Here is an 18,270-nt window from a genome sequence, read left to right on the forward strand (position 1 = left end):
GAAAGCGACTAGGCAAGGTGTGATTCCTGATTCCTGTTTTTTTTTCAAAGTAATAAAGTACACATTACTAATTACTTTATAAAAAAAGTAATGCCTTACTTTACTACATTACTCACTGCTGAAAGTAACTAGTTACACTACTAGTTACATTACTAGTCGGCCAAGGGCCAAACGCAGTCGGCGGCAGTTCACCAAAAAAAGGCCGATGCAGCGGTCGCCTTGGTGTAAAGCGTGATTTATGGTTCTGCAGAGGCTTCACGCAGAGCAAAAACAATACAAATATTGTTTTACTACTTACATGATTATTTAAAGTATATATCATTATGTTATTTACAATACACAGCATAGTTTTCTATGCAAGGCCGGGTCCAGGTTGCACGCCTAGTAGCACTCATGACTCTTTCCAAGATAAGCCCGGGCCCTGTGTATTAAATTCTTCCTCAATTTATGTTGTGATAGGTAATAGAAAAAGAATGGCGAAGAAGCACTTAACTGCAAACTTAGCAAATTTAGCATCCATTCCTCGTCAGCCACAGCCTGTCCCAAAAAATGAAAACACACTAACACTAGCCCTAACGTCAGGTCTTTGGCAGGAAAATCATTTTTAATCAATGATTTTATTACTAAAGCACAATCTTGATTTTATGTTTTTAACTGAAACCTGTGTTGTGAGAACTGTGTTGTGTTTTTGAGAACTATGGACTGACTCAGCATGTGACACAGCCCACACACAATAAGGGGCACACTCTGGACTTGATTATCTCCAAGGGTCTAAACATTTCCAAGGTTGTGGTGACTGATGTTGCTCTCTCTGATCATTCCTGTGTTTTCTTTAACGGCACTATCTCGGTGCCCAAAAGTGTTCAAACTAAGTTAATCAGAAAACGGTATATCACTGAAAACACCAGTGAAACATTCATTCAGCTTTTCTCCTCCACACCCGCCCTCACTGGGGTCTCAGTCACTGAGCTTGTAGATAATTTCAACTGTAAAATTATAAATGTTATTGATGCTATTGCTCCCACTAAGGTCAAAGCTGTCTCTGGTAAGAAAAGATCTCTATGGAGAAATGTTAGTGGTGAGAACAGAAAAAAGAGAGTGTCGAAAAGCTGAACGCAGGTGGCGAAAAACTAATCTCCAGGTCCATTATAACACCTATAAAGAGAGACTTCATTTGGAACTAAGGAATGCAAGACGGTCCTTCTTTTCTGACATTATCGCCAGAAACAATAATAATTCACGTGCTTTGTTTGCTACTGTCGATAGGTTAACAAACCCTTCAGTACCAGTAGCATCTAAACTGTTGTCTATCAAGGCTTGCAATGACTTTGCCTCCTTCTTCAAAGACAAAATTCAGAAAATTAGACAAACAGTCAGTGCCTCTGTATCAAGTACAGGATATGTGCTGTCACAGTGTTCACGCAAAACAAATTCCAATATGACACAATTTCATACGATCAACCATAAAAACCTGGATGACATTATACAACATCTGAAAACCTCCTCCTGTTGTCTTAGTATTACTTGATCTCAGTACTGCATTTGATACGGTCAACCATGACATATTACTAGACCAATTGGAAAACTGGGTTGGCCTTTCTGGTTCAGTACTAAAGTGGTTTGAATCCTATTTAAAGAATAGGGACTACTTTGTGTCTATAGGTAATTATTCATCTGAGCATACAAATATGACGTGCGGAGTTCCCCAAGGCTCAGTTCTGGGGCCTCTTCTGTTTAACATCTACATGCTTCCACTGGCTCAGATTATGGAAAACAACAAAATAAGTTACCATAGTTATGTGGATGACACACAAATTTACATAACCTTATCGCCGGGGGACTATAGTCCAATACAACAACTGACTAAGTGCATTGAACAAATTAACGACTGGATGTGCCAGAACTTTCTTAAATTAACTGAAGAAAAAACTGAGGTGGTTGTTTTTGGAGCAAAAGAGGAACGATTAAAAGTCAGCACTCAGCTTCAAACGACAATGTTAAAAACAACAGACAAAGCCAGAAATCTTGGTGTAGTCATGGACTCAGACCTGATTTTAACAGCCACATTAAGACAATTACAAAGTCACCCTATTACCATCTTAAAAATATATCAAGGGTTAAAGGACTTATGTCTCAGCAGAATTTGGAAAAACTTGCTGCAGCTGATTCAGAACGCTGCTGCTCGAGTCCTCACTAAGACCAAGAAATTGGATCACATCACTCCAGTACTGAAGTCTTTACACTGGCTTCCAGTGCCTCAAAGAATTGATTTCAATGGTTTAGGGCCAAAATAGATTTCTGATCTGCTGCTACACTATGACCCACCCAGACCTCTCAGGTCGTCTGGGACAGGTCTGCTTGTTGTCCCCAGAGTCAGAACTAAACAGGGGGTAGCAGCGTTTAGTTTTTATGCTCCACATATCTGGAACAAACTCCCAGAAAACTACAGGTCTGCTGCAACTCTCAGTTCTTTTAAATCAAGGCTGAAGACCTATCTTTTTGATGTTGCCTTTCTTTAAATAACTTAATTTCTTATACTGAAGTTGCATTGTTGAAACTGTATGACAATCTATATAAGCATATAAAGAGAAATTCCTATTTTATCTGCTTTTATATATTTAACTGTTTTAACTGATCTTTAATGTTTCATTTCTTATACTGCACTGTAACTTTTATTCTCGTATTGTATCTGTTTTTCATTTTTTTATCTATTTTTATGTAAAGCACTTTGAATTGCCCTGTTGCTGAAATGTGCCATACAAATAAAGCTGCTTTGCCTTGTCTTGCCTTGCCTTGCAATTCTAGGCGATTTCTGCCTATGTACTCACCATCTTGAATATATATTTCATCCCTTTGTGCAATTGTCACTCTGTTTTTAAATATGCCTTAAATATATAAATTATATTTTTTTATTGCTTCGTATAGTTAGGGCCAAGCACTGACAAAAGTTATGTGTAATAAAGTGGAATGATAATGCTGTCCCAAGACCTTCGCAAGCTTATTGTAGAAAAACATATGGATGGCATTGGTTACAGATGAATATCTAAACTTCTGAAAGTTCCAGTGAGCACTGTTGGGGCCATTATCCAGAAGTGGAAAGAACATAATTTCACCATTAACCAGCTATAGAGTCTATAGAATATAAGTGTTGTCGAAGAACCAAGGACCACTCGCAGAGATCTTCAGAAAGACCTGGAAGAAGCAGGTACAGTTGTTTCAAAGAAAACAATTAGTAATGCAGTCAACCACCATGGCCTCTATGGACGCACACCACGCAAGACACCACTGCTCAAGAAAAGGCATGTGGAAGCTCCATCCATCAGGATGCTGAAGATGAAATGAGGGTGGACATTTCAGCAAGACAATGATCCCAAACACACAGCCAAGGAAACTCTCAATTGGTTTCAGAGAAAAGAAAATCAAGCTGTTAGAATGGCCCAGTCAATCACCCGACTTGAATCCAATTGAAAACCTCTGGAAAGAAGAGGTTCATAGAAGATGCCCCCGGAACCTTCAAGATTTGAAGACAGTTTGTGTGGGCAAAAATCACAGCTAAGCAATGTGTGCGAATAGTTTCTTCATACAGGAGGCGTCTTGAAGCTGTCATTACCAACAAAGGCTTTTCTACTAAGTATTAAATAAATTTCAGCAAGTATGTTCAATACTTTTTCCCTGTGTCATTTCACTTTATTACACACAACTTATTTGTTTTGATATATTTGTATGTGTAGATTACTTGGGTTGTTACTGACATCTGATCAAATCTAAAAAGCAAATCTATTTGCCTATTAAAGCAAATGACAGTGTCGCACTAAACTCCCTGCTTAGTTGCATCACTGATATTAAGCTGTGGCTTTCAGAAAACTTTCTTAATTTGAATGAAGATAAAACGGAGTGTATTATTTTCAGTACTTCAGGCACGCAAAATGGTCCAGCTTTGAGTTTGGGAGCTCTAGCATCCTACACTAGGTCAGCTGTCAAAAATTTGGGGGTTACTTTTGATTGCAGCATGAAATTTGACAAGCAGATCAGTGATGTTGTTAGAATGAGCTTTTTCCAGCTTCGTCTCCTGGCTAAAGTTAAGCCTTTCCTCAACAGGCACGATCTAGAAAAGGCAATTCATGCCTTTATTAGTTCTAGGTTGGATTATTGTAATTGTGGCACTGTGTTAATTATTTGTGTTATTTACAATTATTTGCACCCCCCCCCCCCTCTAAATTTTGAAATGAGTGAAGCTAAAGTCTAAAAACACGAGGTAACTACTGTCTCTATTGTCTATAATATACCACAAGGGATTCTGAATTAATGTGTTTTGAATGGGTGATATTAGTCTGGCTTAAATCAGCTTCGCCAGCAGAGGGCGCTCTAAGCTTTACACTTGACTGGGTATCAGTAGCTGACGCCAGTAGTGCCGAAGTAGAAGTCAGTACGTGATGAACAAGTTTAAGTGTACATGCTACAGCTCCTAATCTGAACTGTGTTTTCATATTTCCTACAGGTAAGCTGACGGTAATCAGAACCCGGGTAATAGACATTAGTAGTTGGTGTTATTAGAGCTTTAGCTAACAACCGTGACATTAAGAGACATTGAATTTGACCGTGTTATGGGTGTGTATGTTTGCCGCCTCGTGTGTCTAAGATGGCGGACGCTGATAGTAATGACTTCGGTTGCTAAACACAAGCTACTACCTTTCTGTGTGAGCTGTAAGGAGTGAAACACACGTTTAGAGACATATGTGGTTAAGACAGTAGTGAGGACAAACGGTGTGAAACGGGATGAACCGAGTGAATGTTGTAGGAAACTGTTTAACTGTGTGTATTGTTTAGCAGGCCAAGCTAATGCTAATCACCGGTAAATGTTAACGCCACAGCCTGAGCGTCATGAAAGTTAAAGGAGCATTCCGTGATGTTTTGATAAGTGGAGTGTGCGGTAGTCAGTGTTTAAAACGTTAATTGTGAAATATTTGTGAAAATAATACAATAACTGACTGTGGGTTAAAGATTAGTTATGTTAGATAATTCAGCTCATAAACATAATTCATAGAGGTTTAAAACAGTAAAAGCAGTGAGATTAACAAGACAAGCTTTTAAGAGTATTCAGTCTGGAGTAATGTGGTATTACTGAACTGTTATTTTCATGTTTTTATGTCATTTCAAGTTATGCATTACTTACCTGTGTGTATGTTAATTTGACACTAAAAAGAGACAGTACTTGTGTAGCTACGGTCACTTGCTAAATACTTAACTGTAGTCCCTGTAAGAGTAAGTAAACATGTATTTGGGTACTTAACATGGGTATTTACAGAGTAACAGTGGAAGCAATAGTGAGTAAGGTACCAAGAGTAGCATGTTTGTTTAGTGTATGAGTTGAGTTGTGTATTATGAAGTGTATTGTTATTGATAGTGATTGAATAAGAGTTATGAAAGTATGTGCTATGAGCCAGTAGTGCCGAAGTAGAAGTCAGTACGTGATGAACAAGTTTAAGTGTACATGCTACAGCTCCTAATCTGAACTGTGTTTTCATATTTCCTACAGGAAATAAATGTGTTATTCCAAGAGTGAGCGTCACCTCATTCTTAAAAGTGTAACATAATGCTCTTTACGTTGGTCTGAATCAGACCTCCATCGCACGTCTTCAACTTGTGCAAAATGCAGCTGCTCGCTTTTTAACAAACACATCTAGACGTGCACATATCACTCCTGTTCTCTACACCCTTCATTGGCTCCCTGTGCGTTTTAGAATCGATTTTAAGATTTTATTGTTTGCTTTCAAGGCCTTAAATGGTCTGGCCCCGGAGTATTTGTCCGAAATTTTAACTTTGCGGGAGCACAACCGGTCATTGCGGTCTTCAAACCAGCGACTTTTAGAAGTGCCAAGGTCTAGATATAAACGGTGGGGTGACCAGGCTTTTGCAGTTGCTGCTCCGAGACTCTGGAACAAGTTACCCCCTGATATCCGCACTATTACAGATGTAGCTCTTTTTAGGTCCAAACTTAAAACGCATCTGTTTAGTCAGGCTTTTAATACGTAGCAGTGGTGTGACGATTTCATTCTTCTGTTTCTCTGTAACTATTTCTGATTTTACATGTTCTTTCTTTATATTTATATGATATGTGTTTTTATTCTTGGTTTCGATGTTAAGCACTTTGGATACCTGCTGGTCAGGGATGGAAATTAGCACCCGCCACCAGCCAAATGCGGGTGATTTTGTGTTGTGGCGGGTAAACTTGCTTCACCTACCGGCCACCGTGGCGGGTAAATAAAAATAGCATACTGTTTCACCCGGACACTTTAGAGGCGGCGCACCTTCAATATAAATGTGGCGTTACATCGCAGGCGTTAAGAGGTCCGCTGAGAAAACATCTCAGGAGGAGCCAGTGGACAAAGAGGCGAAAGTCAAAAAACGTTTTTTTAAAGAACGATGGAGAAAAGCAGACAATGGGGAGTCCGATTGGTTAGTTTACGACGAGACAAATCTGATAATGTACTGCTCTGTATGTCGTCAACACGCTTCAGAAGAAGCCAAAACTAATAGTTTCATTGTTGGGACTAAAAACCTAAAACTGGAAGCCATAAAAGACCACGAATCGTCCAAATGCCACATCCAGGTAAAAAAGAGAGCACAGGGAAAAGCAGCCCCGGAGAATACGGCTGCCATGAAGGCACTTACCAGCCTGAAGACGGCCCAGTTGGATAAGATGAAAATACTGTTTAGGAACGCTCACGCAATCGCGAAAAAAGGAAGGCTATTTCAAGATTACGAATGGCAATGCAAGTAAGTTTTTGTTTTTTTGTCTATGAAATGTTGAATTGTAGATTAAAGGCTGAATAAGGTCAGAAGAATATAGCGCCCATGTAACTAATGTCGGTAGCTAGGCTAGTTTATATGCATAAAGTAGCCTATAACGTTAGTGCTATGGTACGATATTTACTTCTAACTGTACTTTTCATTGTTTATTTTTCCATTTTCATTTTATAGATTAGATGAGAAAAAGGGAATTAGCACAGGTAACACATACATGAATCGGAAGCAAGCCAGGGTGTTTATTAAGCACATAGCTGCAGCTGAGAGGAAGACCCTTCAGTCAAAGATAGCAGCAGCGAAATTCCTCTCCATTATGTCTGACGGGTCTACTGACACTGCCGTGATGGAACAGGAAATGCTGTATACGCGCTTGTGCAACCGAGGCAAAGTGGACGTCCACTTTGTAGGGATACAGGATGTGGAGAAAGCAGACGGTGAGAACATCGCTCAGGCAATAGACAACATGATGAGGGAGGTCAGTGGAGAAGAGTGGCAGGCCAAGTTGGTGGCATGTGCAACTGACGGTGCGTCGGTGATGACAGGGACACGTAAAGGAGTAGTGAGCAGGCTGAGAGGAAGTAACATGCACGTCCTGGGTATTCACTGTATGGCACACCGCCTGGAACTAGCTTTCAAGGATGCCATTAAGAGCTGCTCTATGGCAAAACAGATTGAAGATGTGCTGTCAGGACTGCATACATTCTATTGTAAAAGTGCTCTCAACAGGGCAAACCTAAAGCACAGCTTCAAGATTCTGGGCCAGAATCCCCTTGTACCAACTAGGGTTGGAGGCACCAGGTGGGTTTCTCACCTCTTCAGGGCCATTGACCATTTTTTGAGGGGTTACCAGGGACTTACCCAGCACCTAGACCAGGTAGGCTAAATAACAGTGTAGAGAACTCGAATGTTAAGTTAAAAGGTTAGGTCCGTTTACTGTCAGGAATTTGTTCAGTGTAATTTAATAAATCAAACTAACTTACACTTATAAAACACTTATATAAACATTTTAAATTGACTAATGACTTTTCTTTATTGATTTGACTGATTTTGTATAAAGATTCAGTCACCAGATGCTGAAGGAGTGAATGCAGTGCAGAAGAGCAAAGCACGCCACTACTTCCAAACCTGCCGGGATCCAGCATTTTTCATGTTTTGCAACTTCATGCATGATTGCCTGACTCACCTCAGCAGTCTCTCTCTGACTCTTCAAACCTCAGCTATCACAGTGGCTGAAGTACACAGCTGCCTGACAGCCACCCAAACAGTGCTCACAAAATACAAAACCAGGTGAGTGTCAGAGAACTGAAAAGTTGTTTTAATGTGTTTGCTGCTTAGCTGAATATCTTAAATAAACGTACTAATGTAAATGTACCACAGACCTGGGCCCAAGCTGAAAGCCTGTATGAAGGAGCACGAGAATGACGACAGCGTCCTAAACCGTGTCATGAAGGCCAAGTTTGAGCTGCTCGACAAACTCTGCCAGAGTATGCAAATTCGCTTCACCGACATGACCATAGGGATTCTCCAAGCTACAAAGTTAGTGAATCTGAACAGTTGGCCTGACGCAGATCGCTCTAAAGGTATGTATGTGGTTTAGGTTCATACATAACATTTCATCCACAAAGTCATGAAAGCATATAACTCAATGTTTCATTATGTCCGTCTCTTTTTCAGAATTTGGTGAATCAGAAGTGGAGGAATTAACTACACACTTCCAGAGCATCCTGACATCCTCGGGGGTCGCTGTTGAGCTCATCCCAGATCAGTGGACCATACTCAAGACCAGACTGTATGAGGCGGGAGAGAGTCTCCACATGAAGACCTGGCCAGAAATCAACAGGTCTTTGCAACCGCAGTGCCCCGACATCCTCAGCCTGGTTGACCTCATTCTCACCGTACCAGCTTCTACTGCAGACTGTGAAAGAGGCTTCAACCAAATGAAGTTAGTGAAAAATGACTGGAGGTCCCGTCTTACATCAAGAAGCCTCTGTGACCTACTGACTGTCCAGCTATCCAGTCCCTCTATTGAGAATTATGACCCCACCCCTGCTATCCAGCTCTGGCATCAGGCTAGCATCCGGCCTAGAAGGCCAGAGTTCATGGAGGAGAAGAACGCTCAGGAAAGCGCCTCTGAAACTTCAGAATCTGATTCTGATGAGCAGGAGTAAATTGTACTGGGAGTGGGGAGGATGGGTGGAGGAATGTTAGTTTTTTGTTTAATCTGCCCTACTCATTTAATGAAATGTATATCAGTTCGTGGTTTGTGTATGTTTAAGAGAGAAAGTGTCAGTGTTTCATTGAGAAGATTAAATAAACTGCTTAAGTATTGTAGATCTTGTAGTATTAATTTTCACATGCAGTTACACATTGTCGGTTAAAAACAAGAAAGTGGCTGGTAAAAACATTGAGTGGCTGGTAGATTTTGAAATCCACCAGCCACAGTGGCTGGTGGACAAAAAATTTAATTTCCATCCCTGCTGCTGGTTGCTGTAAAGTGCTATATAAATAAAGTTTGATTGATTGATCTGATGAAAATGTCATGCAGATAGCCCCATCAGAAATATCTTTACTGAGAAAAATGTTCAATACTTATTTTCCCCGCTGTAGCTCCAAGAGGCGTTTTTGTTATCTGGACATGATTCATATGCCTACCAAATTTCATACATCTAGGTGAAACATACTGTGAGGACTACTTCTTTTGTAGGGGGGCTATATATATGACACCCATAAAACATCAGAAATGTTACCGGTTCTGATGGGTGTGCAAATTTTCACATTTCAACGCACCTTTAGCCCCTGTAAAATTCAATTTATTTTCAAAATAATATTTAAAGCTGCAAGCAGTGATGACCGGGCCCTCGCACCCTCCCTCACATCGGGGGTGCTGGCGGGACACCGGTTGATGCATCTGTGCATTTACGTGCAAGTTAATAATAATTCATTTTATTTATGGGCGCCTTTAACATCACTCAGTTACCTTACAGCAGTAAAACAGTAATTTAAAACAAGAACACAGACATCTGCATAAAAACAAAACGAACAAAAACAGCAATATATGAGAAGTGAGAATGGCGTGGCCAGACGGAATATGCTAATCTAAAAAAAAAAAGTGTTTTGAGCTGTGATTTGAAGGTGTCCAGAAGGGTATGTGTGTAGGTGTTCAGGACATCAGAAAGGTACGGAGGTGCGAGGTTGTGGAGAGCCTTAAAAGTAAGGAGAATCTTATAGTCGATGCGATTTTTGATAGGGAACCAGTGGAGTGGTTGAAGGACAGGGGTGATGTGATCTATGGAGGGAGTTGTGGTAATGGTCCGGGCAGTTCTGGACCAGTTGGAGTTTATGGAGAAGTTTGAAAGGTAGACCACAGAGGAGAGTGTAATCTTTATGGGAGGTCATTGTCCGCCGCCATCCTTGGCGCACCCATATCACCCCTCTACTCTGCTCTCTTCACTGGCTTCCTGTAACCTACAGGATCCAATTCAAAATTCTCACCATAACCTATCAGGCTCTACATGGTCAGGCCCCTGCTTATCTTGCCAACATAATTCACCTACACACCCCCTCCCGGTCTCTCAGGTCTATCAACCAAAATCTGCTATCCACGCCACGCACTCGTCTGAAGACATGGGGATAGAGCCTTTGCCGCTATGGCACCCAGACTCTGGAATGCTCTGCCAACCAGCATTAGGTTTGCTGAGAATGTGGACTGTTTTAAGGGAAAAGTGAAGACTCACTTGTTCAGGCTACTTTTGGGTAACCTCTGTCTTTTATCTATTGATAATTTTATCTGTTGTATTTTTACTTTATTTTATTCTTAGACTATTTTCCTACTATGTTTTATTGTATATGCACATTGTAAAGCACTTTGTGACCCTGTCTGTGAAAAGCGCTGTATAAATAAATTTTACTTACTTACTTGGCGGATCGACTAGTCTGACATTATTTCCTTTGCGGAGTGTGTGGCACTGGAAATGACTTGAAAATGGTAAAAAAAATGGTACCACTTCCTCTGTCCACTATGTGGCACTGGAAAACACACTAATTATATGTCATGTTGCTGTGTATCATGTGTAAACCAGACAATGTAAATTTCATGTAAATTGGATGATCTTTGTTCCACAAGGTTGACGTCTTGTTGTCAGTAGGTGGCGCCATGACTATGACTTAATATGGATGTGTAAATGTTTTCAGGCCAGGAATCTTATCCAGCATGAGAGATTGGACTATGTAAAATTCAAGTTACAACAGCTTCCTGTCTCATGGTAGGGACCGTTGGACCTCTGGCACTTTTATGCTTGGGCCCTTATAATAATCCTATCAGTTTCAATAGGGTCTTCGCTGACCGACGTTGTTGGAGCTCGGGCCCTAATGATTTACTACTGTCAAAACTGAATGGTGAAAATAAATATAACTTAAGTAACAGAAATGTATTTAGGTTGTTATTGGTAGTAGTAGAAATTGACCCTATAAGAGAATCCCAGATATTTACTGTGGACATCCAAGTCACTTAAAGGGTAACTACAGTTTTTTAGTCTTTTTTTTTTTCAACCTGGACCCTATTTTCCTATGCTTTTGTGTCTAAGTGACTGATGGGAACAACAATCTTTGAAATTGGTCCAGTATTAAGCAAGACCGCAGCTGAAACAAGCTACAATGTAAGTTAATTGGAAATTAAATGTATGTCCACAAAAAGTGCTTGTTTTACCATTGACATGCTCAGATTATTATTCTAATGATGATATAGTGTCTGACAACATTATGGAGAGGATCCCTACAGAGGATGATCTTTGTTAAAAAGTGAGATCCTTTTTTAAACATAAAAACATCCCCAAAATCCCTATCGCCAAACCCACCAGACTCCATTTAAATAAACAGTAATTTTATTATTGTAAAACACACTTCATTCAAAGTCGACAGAAACAAAATAAAATTATCAACATGCCGTCTTGGTTCGTCTTTCCATTGTTTCAAAAATCACCACTCTAGTTTGGTTGAAATTTACCCATTTACATCTGTAAATATGCTGACTCTATACATGCTAAAAGTATTGTTTATTTAAAGGTCCAGTGTGTAACGTGTTTAGTTGTTGATTATCAAAATCTGTGTTGCCCGTTCACAAACTTGTCCTTTTTCATGAATATTTACCACCACCATCAATTCAAAAAGTATTCCTTTTGGCTTGAAATTTTACATTTGCGTTCGCATGAACTGGGGTAGACGCTCCATATTCATTCGCCATTTCGCCCAGAAAAAGAAAAAGGATATTGAAAAGAGCAAGAGACCGGCTTTTTGAAGCGTGAAGGCTACCGAAGCTGTAATACGTACTTTGAACTGCGTGGTGCGAGAGAGTTGATTGCGATATATGATCTCAACGCTAGATGGGAGAAATTCCTACACATTGGACCTTTAAATGGAGTCTGGTGGGTTTGGCAATAGCGATTTCTGAGCTGTTTCTAGTTAAACAAAAAGTATCTTACTCTTTAACAAAAAGGTATATCTATGTAGGGAACCTTTTCATAATGTTGTCAGACACTTAGAATAACAATCTGAGCCTGTCAGTGGCAAAAACAGCACTTTTAGTGGACGGAAATTAACGATGCACATTTGCCCTATATGGTTACATTGCAGCCTGGTTCGCTGCTGCCAGTGTTCTGGCTCAATATTGGACCAATTTCAAAGATTCTTGGTCACATTAGTCACTTAGACACTAATGCATGGGGTAATAGGGTCCAGTGTGAAAAAAATGAAATTACCCTTTAACAAGTATATGACTGTAAAGTAAAATAATTTCACATAACACACAGATTTCATCCTAATTTATAGATGCCTTAAAACTACACTGCTGCTGCTCCACCAGTGGTGAAACTTGCTTGCACACACTGCCCTCTTCTGGTTGATTAATAGTGATGCACCCTGTAGGGAAAACACAGGCCGATGAGGCTTCAAGTTTTATTAAATTCTGAAGACATGGTGCACACTAATTGAAGACCCCAGCTGATTCTGGTCTTAAAACAAGACTGATTATTCTTCATTCAGGGTAAACTGCAGGATGACTTGAAGAAACTAAGTTTTAAATGTTCAGCCCACATCAGGGTGATGACTACCTGCATCTTTGCATTAAAAACATAATTTCAATATCAAATCCAATGTATTAAATAACATAAACTCACTGCTAATTAATGACAGACAGTAAAAAGTAAAAATAATGTTCAACATAACCTTTTCACTGCTTCTGTGACTGTTTTTCCGAATCATAAAACAGAAGTAAAATTATGTACATGCTCACCCCAAGGCAACTTTTAAAAAGCTTTTCATTGTTCTCTGAAGCTTGTGTGCAAGGACTCCTCTATGTACAATGCAGACAGGAGGCAGTACACACACACACACACACACACACACACACACAGCGCTATTGTGTCTCCTCAGCTTGCTGTGGAGGACATGGAGGTGTTTTGGGCCTGCTCTGCTCCTCTGTTCCTGCCCCATCAGCTATCGCTCCTGCTGCTGAGCTGCTGGGGTTTGTGACCTCATTCCCACTCTGCAGGAATTTGCGCAGGTCTTTGAGAGCAGGCCTGAGCATCTGCACTAATGCTAGCAGGGCAGCCTGGGTACCTTCCAGGGCCTGGGCCTGTCTTTCCTGGGCGAACGCCTGAGCCTCCTGGGAGCGCCGCATCATCTGCAGGAGCTCGTTCTGGCCCTCCAGGTGCTGGGCAATCTGTCGGATATGGACGTTGGTGACTCTCTGCTCCTGCAGCAGGCGGGCTGAGTTGAGGGCAATGCGGCTCTTCAGCTCCTGAGGTTTGGCCTGACCCTGAGGCGGAGGTGGGGAAGCTGAGGATGAGGCCAGCATCTCCACTGGAGCCTCAACGGCTGCCACAGTGGGGGTGGAGTCACTTACAGTGGTGGTGCAGTACTCCACTACGCCTCCATCCTCTTCCAGGGTGTGGTAAGTTGTTTCAGCTGGAAACAGAACAGAAAAACTGGGTTGAGGAGTCTGCAAGTTTCCAATCAAACCTTATAACTGAAAGTAGTTGTGATCTACTAACCCTTATGTCACTCAAAGCACCAGTTAAAGGAGTAGCAGATCTGAAAATATGCTTTTTTGCCAAGGTTGAAATGATAAGATCTATACCAGTAGTATGGAGCTGGAGTCAAGACATGGTTAGTCTATATCCACGACCTTCCACTTCCGGGATTGCTCCGTTGCCGCAGGAAATTCCACCGCATGTCCTTCTTTTCGGCCAGATGGCCTTACGCTTTCTTTGTGTTGGAATTTTAAACATTGACCGATTTATGAGGACTATGGTTAACTGCTCCTCAGATCTCTGCAGGGTAAATCCAGACAGCTAGCTAGACTATCTGTCCAATCTGAGTTTTCTGTTGCACAACTAAAACAACCTTTGAATGTACACATGTTCCACCAAAACATGTCCTTCCCGGGGCTTTTAACCCTCCTCTTTGTTGGACACACTGACTTTCTACCCATATTTTAATCATATTACAAACTTTGTGTAAACGTGTTTTATTTTGCCAGACCATCTGGTTCAGAATGAATTATTGTAAGTGAGGATTCACTCAGGCTGTTTTATCTTTCATGGATGGATCCAGAAAACACAAAAATCTGTAGGCCTCCAAAACAAAAACAACTGGATAACATCCGGATGTTCAAATGTTACCTGTAACCAATGCTTAAGGACCGCAACGTCCGGTGACTGAGCTTCAGAGTTTCAAAAAGGCACAAAAAATTTACAGAAATTGGTAAATTTGTCTGGACACACCCCTGCGCAAAATCTTGCATAGCACAGTATGACTGAACATTATGAAGTTAAACAATTGCACTCCAAACCTCTTTTCAACCACCCATAATAAATACATCTTGTCACATATTCAAATACTATTAGTCAAGAATGAAAAGACATATTTTTAGTAGTGACTGGTTGAGCAACATTAAAAGAGGACCATCTAGTAAATTAAGTTAATATTGTACTCATGAATGTGAATACTGGTTGTGAGATTACAGCATTACAAGGGCTAGGTGGTGTTCTGCTTGTGGCCCTAAAAGACTTTGTTCTTGTCCCCAGAATTCTTAGTTCAACAGAAAAATAGAACAATCTCTTTTCTAACTTTTCTTCATGAACTTATGTGCCTTTGGTATCTGCTATCACGGGTTTATGATAATTAAAAATCTTAGTTAATAATCAATTCCCTGTAGGAAGACCTTTCTTTGTACCATATGGAAAGATGTGTCCAATTCACTAAGAAAAACACTAACTGATCTGCATGTGTCAGGTATACAGTATAATATCATGCAGGTATGGAGAGATATTGTAGAAGCAAAAAAAAAAAACTTACTGAGTGGCTTTGCTTCATCACAGTCTGTACCTGAGCCCGATGGAAGAGCTATAAAACACGCAGACAGAGGATGATGCTTAAAAACACAGGAAAATACAACCAACAATAGAAAAAGAAGAAAATCTAAAACGTTAAAAAATAAAATGCAATTATTAGGCTAAAACTTGCAAAAACACTTTAATATTTTTCTCCTTAAAGTGCTAAATTACTGGAGTGCCATTTTAAATAACTTCTTTAATTAGTTTTGGGCTTTTAAAGTAAAGAAGGATAAAACAAGAAGAGTTTTTTTTTTTATTTAGGTAATAACAAATTCTTTCAGGCCAAAAAGTGATTTCAGTGACTTTATGGGGAATCATTTTTTGAACAAGGATCACATGTAGCAAAGAAAACTCCCGCACACTGTCTAACTTGCAAAAATTATATAAAGTTTGATAGTAGACAACGTTTCGGTACTAGACCATCTTCAGGCAAATGGTGTTACATCCTGAGAAGCCATCTTTTGTAGGAGGTGACTGTTTTGTGTGCACCAATCAGCAACTTCAACATGAACTCAGGCATTAGTGCATAATATTCACTCACATATCCATTACTATAGACAGAGCCTAAACTTCAATACAACCCTTCTATAGTAAACATAATATATATAGGGTGTATCATGCCAGAGCAATCTATAGTACATGGATGTCGATTTCTATATAATGAATCCACACAACAAATGATGTAGAGCATTCATATTCAGGCATATTTCCAAAACCTGCTGGTACCTCATCCATTAATAGATAGAGGAAAAATATCAAAATAAACACGAGTCCTCACAGAAAATCATCGAAGGGCAATAATGCCATAGCCTACTTTACATTACTTTTTGTGTTAAATCACATAAAATGTATAGGAAAATAGAAAAATAGAAAAAGTCAACATTATAAACATTGCTTACCAGACAAGTACAAAAAAACACTGCTATTAAGGAAAACTGTGGACCTTGACATATCATATCACATCTGCAACAGAGGTGCCGACCTTATTTTAACTTAGCACATTTGCTCGTTGGCCCTTTATTACCAAGTATGTTTTCATTGGTTTAAATAAACAATAGAAATGTATCAGATCCTGTGTAATAATGACTCAAAGTTCACCATAATCCAGTAGGCCTACATGTCTTTTCTTAAGCCCTTACACAGCAGATGTGTCAGGTTGCATGTTTTGTCTTTTTTTTTTGTCAAAACCTACTTGGGACAATGAGAAAAGGGCTGGCTTTTGTGGTTCCACTGCTGGCTATATATTTTAGTGTTCAATTATATTTAATCTTCCATAACACATACAGTATATTCAGTTTTGCACATGCAGTGTGTCTCGGCCTCTCAGTTCACTTTCTGAGCAACATTTTTCACTGAGCTCTGAAGATGAATCCACCAGAGGTAAACTTTTCTTGCCTCTAACACTGTAACTGTATCCTGTCTGTGCATGCTCAGAGTGAAAACTTTTGTCAACTTACTGTCTGCTAGTGTGACGTTGGTGGCAGTGTTCACTGTAACAGGTAAAGTTATCTCAGCATCCGAGTCTCCTGCAGGTAAGCTGATGATGGTGGCCTCCCCCAGGAGGTTACAGATCCTCTGCTGCATAGCGGTGAGGATGACGGGAACTGGAGTGCAGTCAGCGGAGATTCCCTCTATAGCAGCCCGCGCCTGGGCCACTTTCCGCCGGACCTCCGTCTTCATGTCAGACCACTTCTTTTTCACCTCGGGCAACTCTCTGGGACAGGTGGTGACAGCGTTCACCTTTTTCAGGATATCCACCCACGCGTTATTCTTTGCCATGTGGGTGACTCCAGCATTGAAGTGGTTAACCAGTGTGTGCTTTTGTTTCTCTATTTCTTCCACAATAATTTCCACCTCTCTCTCCGAGAAATTCATTTTTCTTTTTTTCGCGACCGATGCCATAATTGCAGAAACTGCTCTTTTGGAGAGGTAATTGTGCGTATTGTACGCACAAATAGTAGGATTTACTCAATTAATGTGCGCAACGTAATGGCTTCCAGAATCGGCTTCTTCTTCTTCCTACTAACAACGCTTACGTTGGCTGGGCGTATAGCCCCGCCCACTGACACCCTATTGGTCGGATATCTCACGGTCATGCTTTATTCTCTGTGGCTATTGGTTTAATCAAACGCCAATACTCAACCAGCCAAATAAACGATGTAATTCAAAATCCTCGCCATTATCTCACTTTATATTACAGTCTTAGTTGGTAAATATGAGGTTTTTTTTCCTTCTATTTTTTTCATTTCAATAACAACAGTATACAGGAAATAGCTATTACAAGCAGCAGTAACCTATAATATAAGAAATAAACATGAAATAACACAAAAACAATGTAAAAATGAATAAATAAAAAAACTACACATTTATAAATACAAAAAGAGACACACTCCGCATGTGCCATAAAAATTGCATTCTGTCAAATGTGTGTGTGTGTGTGTGTGTGTGTGTGTGTGTGTGTGTGTGTGTGTGTGTGTGTGTGTGTGTGTGTGATACAGTATATTACCCTCTATATACACAATCTTAAGACATTTTTCCATTCCATTTTTTTTTAACTATTAGATGAAAAAAGTAAACTCAACCAATAAAGGTTTCAAAAGCTAAAACATTTGTAGTAACCTTTGAAAATTCACATGTATGTATATAGAAGTTACCTAAGATTGAATACATTTTTTTAAATAGCCAAGAACACAAGTGAACACTTTTCACCCCTAAATTATTATTTACTGTCCACAGCCACAGTGACAGAAATGTCCATACTAAGCAGAGACGTGCAATAATATTTCCAGATATCGATGGGTCATAGATCATACCCGCACCACATTACTCCACATGTTCTGGACATCTTTACGGCGGTGGCTTGGGTGGTAGAGCGGTTGCCTACCAATCGGAAGGTTGGTGGTTCAATCCCTGGCCCTGCAGTTCCATGTTGAAGTCTCCTTGGGCAAGACACAGAATTCCGAATTGCTCCCGATGCTGTGTGTGTGTGTGAATGGTTCCTGTACTCTGTAAAAGCGCTTTGAGTAGTTGTTAAGACTAGAAAAGTGCTATATAAATACAGTCCATTACATTC

At 40.1% G+C, this 18,270-nt stretch overlaps 3 protein-coding genes across 4 annotated transcripts in view; 2 read left to right on the forward strand and 1 right to left on the reverse strand.

Annotated features, from left to right (window-relative positions):
• Positions 1-3,586: 3,586 nt before the first annotated feature.
• Positions 3,587-18,270, forward strand: part of slc25a25b (solute carrier family 25 member 25b) — a 45,393-nt gene continuing 30,709 nt past the window's right edge. For both annotated transcript variants that reach the window (XM_031287252.2, XM_035991474.1), the window contains exons 1-2: positions 3,587-3,591; positions 9,007-9,010. The gene's annotated coding sequence lies outside the window, so the exon portion shown is untranslated. The remainder of the gene's footprint in view (positions 3,592-9,006; positions 9,011-18,270) is intronic.
• Positions 6,240-9,273, forward strand: LOC116041435 (zinc finger protein 862-like). Its single transcript, XM_031287327.2, has 4 exons — positions 6,240-7,681; positions 7,865-8,094; positions 8,185-8,387; positions 8,482-9,273. The coding sequence occupies exons 1-4, from the start codon at positions 7,022-7,024 to the stop codon at positions 8,973-8,975; spliced, it is 1,587 nt and encodes a 528-aa protein (XP_031143187.1). The 5' UTR covers positions 6,240-7,021; the 3' UTR covers positions 8,976-9,273.
• On the reverse strand, positions 12,213-17,249 carry naif1 (nuclear apoptosis inducing factor 1). The gene is made up of 3 exons (XM_031287254.2): positions 16,655-17,249; positions 15,160-15,207; positions 12,213-13,767 (listed from the first exon to the last, which is right to left on the reverse strand). The coding sequence occupies exons 1-3, from the start codon at positions 17,097-17,099 to the stop codon at positions 13,217-13,219; spliced, it is 1,044 nt and encodes a 347-aa protein (XP_031143114.1). The 5' UTR covers positions 17,100-17,249; the 3' UTR covers positions 12,213-13,216.

Source organism: Sander lucioperca, chromosome 14 (genome assembly GCF_008315115.2).
Source record: "Sander lucioperca isolate FBNREF2018 chromosome 14, SLUC_FBN_1.2, whole genome shotgun sequence".
In the NCBI taxonomy this organism is placed as follows: Eukaryota; Metazoa; Chordata; class Actinopteri; order Perciformes; family Percidae; genus Sander; species Sander lucioperca.

Bases quoted from the DNA above. Each gene is read 5' to 3' on its own strand.
- naif1 (XM_031287254.2), bottom strand. From the start codon at position 17,099: ATGGCATCGGTCGCGAAAAAAAGAAAAATGAATTTCTCGGAGAGAGAG. The intron at 15,208-16,654 runs GTAAGTTGACAA...CGTGTTTTATAG, and splicing joins CAACGTCACACTAGCAGACA to CTCTTCCATCGGGCTCAGGT. The intron at 13,768-15,159 runs GTAAGTTTTTTT...TTCTGTTTCCAG, and splicing joins TGATGAAGCAAAGCCACTCA to CTGAAACAACTTACCACACC.
- LOC116041435 (XM_031287327.2), top strand. From the start codon at position 7,022: ATGAATCGGAAGCAAGCCAGGGTGTTTATTAAGCACATAGCTGCAGCT. The intron at 7,682-7,864 runs GTAGGCTAAATA...TTTTGTATAAAG, and splicing joins TTACCCAGCACCTAGACCAG to ATTCAGTCACCAGATGCTGA. The intron at 8,388-8,481 runs GTATGTATGTGG...TCTCTTTTTCAG, and splicing joins TGACGCAGATCGCTCTAAAG to AATTTGGTGAATCAGAAGTG.